At 39.0% G+C, this 8,724-nt stretch overlaps 1 protein-coding gene across 1 annotated transcript; it reads right to left on the bottom strand.

Annotated features, from left to right (window-relative positions):
- Positions 1–396: 396 nt before the first annotated feature.
- LOC120740503 (platelet-activating factor receptor-like) lies at positions 397–6,618 on the bottom strand. The gene is made up of 2 exons (XM_040042910.1): positions 6,345–6,618; positions 397–2,698 (listed from the first exon to the last, which is right to left on the bottom strand). Exon 2 carries the CDS (start codon positions 2,690–2,692, stop codon positions 1,466–1,468), a length of 1,227 nt encoding a protein of 408 aa, XP_039898844.1. The 5' UTR covers positions 2,693–2,698; positions 6,345–6,618; the 3' UTR covers positions 397–1,465.
- Positions 6,619–8,724: the final 2,106 nt, after the last annotated feature.

Raw genomic sequence — 8,724 nt, 5'->3', positions numbered from 1 at the left:
TGAAATGATGACCCATTTTTATAAATGGAACTGAGCACTGTCGAATAAAATGTGAAAGAAATACTTTTAGAGAATCCACTTACGTAGAAGTGCAATGTTTATTAATCTGTTCACTATGTGGTTGGTTCATGCTGGTAAGGCTAGCTGTTATGTTATACACTTCTGAGATATAAGCTAAAAGGATTTTGGTGTCCTCTGATGTAACATTATTGGGTTAACCCTTTCATTGCTCCTAATAAAACACATCAAAGATCTACATAGGCATGTGTGGCAGAGTGGCACATCTGTAACACTCCTGCACCTGATTTTTAGAAGAGTATCTTTGTATTGCTACTGCCACCACAGTTGACATCATCATATTTAAAATTGCTATACTTACTTAACTGGCCCTCAGTTATCATCATGTGCTATCATTGTAGGCATTCAATCAGAATGCAAGGAATTAATAAAGAAAGAGATCCTCTGATCAAATTTGATTTCATGTTTTTATTTATAAAAACGCATATACATTTCAGAGGGAACCCTGCAAATGTGGAAAGGTGAGAAAAAAGATGTCCTTTCATTTAAAAAAAAGGTTTGACCAGTGGGTTCCCATAACAATGAGATCCTCACTGATGAGGAAATAAGAATAAAAACATGTGAGGTAGGTGAGAGGGGGAAAATGGTAAAGAAGAATGACAGATAAAGAGTTTTCAGTACATAAAAATTGGGTTTTGCATATTGTTTAACAATTTATCTTCCATGAATCAACTTCCATTAAACTATCCATCATGTCTATGAGAATGTTGTAATAATGTCACAAGATAACAAAAACAGAGATTAACTTCCACAAGGTGATGTGTCATAAATCACAAATCTCTTGTATTTATATTAAAACCAGTTATAGATACAGGTCAATTAGAGGTATAGGCCAAAGGTACAACACTGTGGAAGTCTTGAGCTACCCCTCATTTCCTTATATTTTGAAGAAAAAGATGACTTACTGCTAAATTGACAGAGTGAAAGTAGACAGTACCTCCTTGGTTTATTATCATCAAACTCACTGCTGCAGCCAGGGGCAGTACAAATGTGATTCCCTTAGACTGCTTTTTAATTTTAGTCTCTTTGTTTTCCTCTGAGTTGTTGGTTCTGTCACTAGTTAACTAACATAACCTAATGTAAGTCTATCAGCAGAAACCAACCAAACCATAGACTTGCTCTAAAAACTTTAACCTAAAACAATTATTTCCTAAATCCATATTACCTCAATTACAGTTTGTTTGTTTGTTTTTTACAACAGGGCTCCACTGAGCTAATTAACCTTCAAATGTGTAGTGTTTCATGTCCTCTTTAATAATGTAATTGAGGATTCAGAATTATTCCACAGTTAGTCACTGAGATTCATCTAAGTCATAAAATAGAGAGAATCTTATCTGAGATGTGGTTTGGTTCAAAATGCTGGATAAGTTAGATTTTTGAAAATACTTTATAAAATAACCACAGAGCTCCTTTCAGTGTAATAAGTTTCATCCTGCCCCCCAGCCTTTGTGGGTTTCCTATGAGGCCTCTGATTTCCTCCCAGAGTCCAAACAGGTGATGCAGGCTGGTTTAAGTGGTAGCTCCGAGTTTGGGTGCATGGGATTAATTTTGTAATGTGGGCCTTGATTTGTCCTCTAAACTTCCCTGTGGCAAAATAATAAACTACAGGATCCAAAGTGCAGTTGATGCCCATAAGAACCAGGGTGATCTGATGAGCGTCGTTCAGCAACTGACGAGTGGTCTCGCTGTATTTCACGTGGCCGAAGCCGTCTTCGATCTCCAGCACTGCCAGAGCCCAGGGGCCTTGAACTATGTGGTGTGGCAGAAAACACAGAACAAACACTCCCACCACTGCCATCAACATCTGGAGAGCCCTCCGTTTCACCCCTGTGGGCTGTTTAAATATGGATGTCACAGTGAGCTTTTTAGACTGTGTTCCTGAAGACTGACTTTCTGACTGAGGAGAATTTTTAGAAATTAAACTTTGAGCAATAAGGACATTGCATATCACAATGAGTAAAAAGACAACAAAAAACAATCCAATTATTAGAAAATGAGTGACAGCCACTTTTTTCTTCTTGTCATTAGTTCCACCCTGGTATCCCTCAAAACAGCGACGTATGTCAGTGTTGTTTTTACGGTGCACGTTGATCCCTGGACTCACCAGAAAAGGAACAGAAATCGTCAGAACAAACACCCAGATACAAATACAAACAATGATTCCACGAATTCTGCGGTTTGACAAGGCTGCGTCTAGAGGCCGAGTAACCGCCCAGTATCTGTTGATGCTGATGGCTGAAAGGAAGAGGATGGTGCCGTAGGTGTTGATGAAAAAAAAGGTGCCTGTCACCCGGCACATGACGTCTCCATAAACCCAGTCTCCCTCACGGATATAATAGTCAATCCAAAAGGGAAGAGCACACACAAACAGAAGATCAGCGATGGTCAAGTTGGTCATATAGATGTGAATTTCTCCCATGGCCTTGGCTTGATGGATGCAGCGCAGGACAAACAGCACGTAGAGGTTAGAGATGAAGCCCAGGATGAAGAAGATGATGTAGAAAACCGGGATGAACACATAACGAAACTGAGAGTCCAGGAACGGACTCTCAGTGGAATTAATGGTTGTGGACTCCACACTACTCATCGTTGTCATAGTAACTGATTGAGTCATCTTTGTCTGTGGGAGACAAAATATATTATGATCAGTACAATGTCCTATGACAGAGTTTTACTCCGTTTTGATGCAGATGACAAAGGTAGTGTACAATGGAGGGAAAAGAAAGAAAGGGAAAGAATACATGTATGAATGACTAAATGTATATTTTTGAATGTTACTCTGACTGTATTATACAGGTCAGGGTGTTGTCAGGGTTCATTGATGATCCAGTCCAAAGATGGCGAGCGCTCCGACCAGGAGTCCTTAATATGATTGTTCTGAGAAGAAAGTTAAATTCTTTGGACGAGCCTTGAACTGTTCAAATTCTACTTAAGTGGTAGAACAGAATTGCACCTCATTGCTCCTTTGCACATCCTGCAAAGAGAACCCTTATTGGACTCACACTTAAGGGTGTGGGCTGACACGAGAGAGACTGAGTCAAATTCTCACAGGGCGTGTTTTGTTTATTATTTTTCATGATTGAGCCCCATTTTTCTTTCATGTAAGTAAAAGTAAAGTTAAATTTTATTTATATAGCACATTTTAAGATAAAAATCACAAAGTGCTTCACAGAAGCTGAAACAAAGATAAAAATCAACCAAAAGCAAGTTTAAAAAGATCAGTTTTTAGCTGTTTTTTAAAAGTGACCACTGAGTCCACAGATCTCAGGCTCAAAGGGAGAGAGTTCTACAGTCTAGGGGCCACAGTTACAAAGCTCTGTCACCTTTTGTTTTCAGCCTCGTGTGTTGGACAACTAGCAAGCCCTTGATCAGATGACCTCAGGGACCTGCTGGGAATGTATGGATGTAAAAATTCACTGATATATGTTGGTGCTTGTCCTTGTAAAAACCAGTGGTATAATAGTGCCTAACATACAAAAGTGTCAGAAGTAAGTAATAGAGAAAGATGAAAGCCATGGCAAAGTACCAAACATGCTAGCAGGTTAATGGCATTAAAAACACAGAAACAAAAGAAATACATATAAAAGCATAATAGAACAATATGTGTAAAAGATAAAGGAGTCAAGAAAAATTTTAAAATAGTTAAGAATAGAACGATAATTGCAACAAGCATTAAACTAACTTAACAAACAAGCATTAACTGGTAGAAAAGGTGAGGCTAAATAAACAGGTTTTTAACTGCGATTTGAAGGATTGAATGGATCAGACTCACGGGTGCAGCCAAGGCAAACACGCGGTCACCTCTAGTCTTCAGCCGGGATCTCGGCGGTACCAAAAGTGACTGGGAAGATGATCTTAGTACTCTAGCAGGGGTGTATAATCTAAGTAGTTCAATGAGGTAACTTGGCTCTTAATTGTTAATAGTTCTAAAGGTGAGCAGCAGGATTTTGAATTGAATACAGTACTTAACGGGAAGCCAATGCAGGTCGGCAAGGACAGGGGTAATAGAGACACGCCGCCCGGTATCAGTAAGGAAATGAGCCGCCACATTCTGAACAATTTGCAGTCTATGGAGAAAAGTAGAGTTAAGACCAAAATAAAGGGAATTGCAGTAATCCAACCTAGATGTCATGAAGGCGTGGAGAAGCTTTTCCAGGTCCCTGTGCGGGTCATAGTGTCTGGCCTTGCAAATAAGACGCAATAGAAGCAAGATTTGACAACAGAAGACACTTGTTTGCCGAATTTAAAAGAGCTGTCCAAAAACACACCCTCAGTGCAGCAGGGCTGTGACATGGGAGTACTTGGAGGACTTGGTCAGAAGCTTTGCAGCAGCATTCTGAACAACTTGCAGATGCTCCAAAGAGGCATTATATAAACTAGTAAACAAAGAATAACAATAAACAATGAATGAAAGATGAAACAAATGCATGAATGACAATTTCTAATTCGGAGCGCGATACAGTGGGACTCAGCTTAGCAATGTTTCTCAAGTGATAAAAACAGGAGCGGACCAGATATTTAACATGACCAAAGTCAGAGCTGAGTCAAAAGTTACACCAAGGTTCCTGATAGAAGTTTTGGTAAAAGCAGCAAGTGGACCCAAGTTTTCCATAACCCAAACAAACGAGGAGTTCAGTCTTCAACTCATTTAGTAGAAGAAAGTTTAGAGCCAATCAACCTCTAATGGAGTCTATGCATCTATGCAAAATCTGTAGCTTGGAAACATCTTGAGCCTTAAAGGAGATATATCTGAATATCATCTGCATAGCAGTGATAAGAAATGCCCTTAAAAGTGCTCAATAAGTGCTGGAGAGGTAAATACAACTTCCGCTCTACAATGCTATTTTTTCATTGTATATATATGTGATTATTCATTTGTGAATACAAGTTTATCAAACCAAGTTCTCTGAGCGTTTCATTAGTCATCCACTTTGCTCTAGCAGTCGAACCTTAGCTATTGGCCCAGCACACAGGTAAACATTCAAATCTCTATTCCAAGGATTGAAAGGGGTGTTACAAAGGTCTTAGTAAAAGCAAGCAATACAATAAAGTGATTATAAATCACAATTTGCAACTGTGTTTCGCAGAACTGTAGTTCTATTGTGTTAACAGAAACTGTCTTCAAACAAACATTTCAATATTCTGTATAAAAGGCATATATGCCTTCCTATTACCTATTCTCTAATCTAATTCTCAGAGTAAAATGCTTCTGATAAGAGGACACATGAGTCTGCATCTTAATGTAGCACTATACAACATAAGGGTATTAAAAAGAAGTCACAGTCAGTTACAGAGCAAAAGAGACTGACTGGGCTGGGCTTTGTGACTGTAAAGGTTGCCACTGAAGACAAAATGCTTACGTAAGAGACGTTATTGAAACTAAAGTTGGTTAAGTACTGATGGTGATCTTTAGCACATGACCTAAATTCATCAAAAAGATTGAACTACAAAAGTATGCAAGTGGTTTAACCAGCATGTGGTTCTTAGACTATAACCTGCTATAGACAACCTGCTACCGAATGTTGGTGCAAATGGACTTTTTTGAACGAGCAATGACCAAACAGCCTGCTGCAGTTTGCAAGAGGTTTGCAACATGTTTCCAGTTTTGAGCACGCAATGAATGGTTTTAATTAGATCAGCAGCTACACCACAAACAGTTCTAAGAAACCAAGTTAGCAATTTTACAATTTTGATTTCAACTACTGATAATATCAAATCTAATCGCTTTATTACAAGTTAGTCAAAATGTAATAATCCTGTTATGCTATTCTCTAAGCTAAGTTGTACACAAGTACAGGATGTCATTTGAGAGTTGTTTTTTTAAGTATTAATAATAATAATTTGGAGTTCAAATTCAGTTTAACATTATGAGAAAGACATTACCTTCCCCAAAATATTCATTTTATACAAATATCATACTAAGAAATTGATAAAGGAAGCGCTTAAACCATAAATTGCCAACATTTCACTCTACTAACCTACTGAGTAACATGTTTTGTTACTTGCTTTGGTAATTTTATTTGAAATAAAGGTTTTGTTGATTTTATTTATTTATTTTAAAAATATTTTTGAAGGGGGAGGGGGGAGATGTCCTCGTCTAATATCAGTCCTGACACTAAGTAATTATTCTAATTATTATTAGTGAGTGGAAGACACTGCAGCCACTACATACAGCTTCACACTTTACATTAGACTTAGTTTTATCTGCATCTCTTAATAACCTCTATTTGACATATAAAAAAACAAATGACAGAGTTACTGCTTACCCGACTGCTCCTTCTGTTGTTTAATCGTCTTCTGTGTGTAATAACACTTTGAATGAATTCACAGCTTCAGTTCAGCAGCAGCACGACTTCTCTGACAGAAAGGACAGTTATGTGTTTGACTGTGTGAGTGGGAGTGCTCTCTCAGGTCTAGACGGAGGAGGTGTCGCTTCAGTCTTCATAGGAAAAACCTGAAAGGTCCAAGACACGGAAAATTCGCCTACACAATTTCATGCACCTGAGAATAACATGAAGAGAAACGTCTACTTTGCTGCAACATTTTACTAACTTTTTGGCGATTCATAGAATTGTTTTCAAAACACCACCACGAAAAATGATGTTACCAAGTAAAGAAATTAGCTGCTTACCTAGGAAAACTAGTCCTGAAAAGGAGACAGACTGGCACATGCTAATATGAGACATAAAATTGGGGAGTTATAAATGTTAGTCTGTGTATGAAAAGTCACTGCCACTATTCACAGATTTAAGTTGAATTTAATTTTCTAAAAATGCAGCAAAATGTGCTACCGATGATTTTAATCACCCTAAAATAAAACGGGAACCAGAGTAGGTGCAGGCCCTGTGTCGCTGTGCCATCCTTTCTGCATCATATGCATAAGCATAAACCTACAGAAGGAGTGCAACAGTTACTTGGTTTTCACTACTCATTGTTGTCATAGTAACTGATTGTGTCATCTTTGTCTGTGGGAAACAAAACACATTACCATCAATACAGTGTCCTATGACAGATGAGCAGAGTTTTGATGCAGATGACAAAGGTAGTGTACAATGGAGGGAAAAGCCTTTGAGAATAACTTTTTGTTGTCCTGCCATTGAAGGTAGGTAAGATAAATAAAAGTAATAAATAAAACTGTCTTCTGTGAAAGGTGTACATGGTCTGCAACAGGTGGTGCATGTCAAAGTAACATCCACATGGGCTCCTCAGACCAGGCCACCTTCTTCCATTGCTTTGTGGTCCAGCTCTGATGCATGAGCAATCAGCTGATACACAACAATCTGACACTTTTCTGCTAGAACCAGCACTAACTTTTTTTTTGGTAATTCAAACTATCATAGCTCACCACTGTTTAATTTTGTATTTTCTAATTATTTTTTATTTTTATTTCATTTTGACTTTTTGTTTTTAATTCAGTTTAGTTTCTGTTAGTATCCAGAGTGGATTTTGTTGTTTCAGTTTAGTTTTAGTTCTTAGTATGTTCAGAAAACCTTTATTTGTCACACAAAGGTTACCCTCCGGTGAAATACCGGTAGTATTATGGAAAAACACAGAAAGTACAGTACAATGGGCAAGTGGAGGAGGGAAAAAAAAAAGAGACCTCTACTCCTGCTGGACTCTGAGGAGAGCACAGAAATTATCACATTACAACACCATGAAGCACATGACAAGCAACAGGGGTGGGTAAGGGGAAGTAGGCCTATGAAGACACAGCTATCCGCATCTGCTGCCATCGGAGGGCGCTGAGCTGGAGCAGGTGTTGGAGATGGGAGATAAACACAGTCCTGTTATCAGGGAGAGAATTTGTTGTTGTTCAGCTCCAGCTGAACCAGTGGTTTAAGTGACATGCAGTTCTTAGACTATAACCTGCTTTAAACAACCTGCTACCGAATGTTGGTGCAAATATTGTTGTGCCATATATTTTTCTTTCATGTCCTTCAGGGTTTGTAGAAACATGTGTCTGTCTTACACAGATCTGTTTATATATTTCAGTGCTGACCTGACTGTGACAGCTAAGACACGTTTGAACCTGTTTAATGGTCTCTTCTGAACAAGCGATGACCAAATAGCCTGCTGCAGTTTGCAAGAGGTTTGCAACATATTTGCAATCTTGAGCAGGCAATGAATGTCTTTGATTAAATCAGCAACTGTACCACAAACAGTTCTAAGGAAGCAAATTTTGGTCTTAGGAAAGACCTGTATGATACGGAACATTCGCCTACACAATTTCATGCACCTGAGAATAACATGAAGAGAAACGTCTACTTTGCTGCAACATTTTACTAACTTTTTGGCGATTCATAGAATTAGCAGTAAATTGGCCTGTCGTAATAGCCTCTCGATGTCATGTAATACGAGAGGGAACTGCTTCTGTTACATCCTGTGAGGCTGTGGGAGTGTGTGGGAGTGTGTGGGCGTGGTGTTGTCTTCTCCCTCTCCTCCTCCTTCTTTCTTGCCCCTCCCCTTGTCTCTCTCTGCCCCTGCCTTCTCCTTTAGGACACACCTGCTGCTCATCTGCCCTCGTTACCACCAATTACCCTCAGAGGTGATAAGCTGGAGAAGAGCAGTGTGGTGGTTGTGTGGGAGAGGCTGCTGCTGGTTGGCCTCTGATACTGGTTTAGGTATGGAAACGGCCTGCTGTGCGTG

Source organism: Simochromis diagramma, unplaced genomic scaffold, assembly GCF_900408965.1.
Source record: "Simochromis diagramma unplaced genomic scaffold, fSimDia1.1 OVJJ01000304.1, whole genome shotgun sequence".
NCBI classification, from domain to species: domain Eukaryota; kingdom Metazoa; phylum Chordata; class Actinopteri; order Cichliformes; family Cichlidae; genus Simochromis; species Simochromis diagramma.
This window is presented reverse-complemented; position numbering and strand designations above follow the sequence as displayed.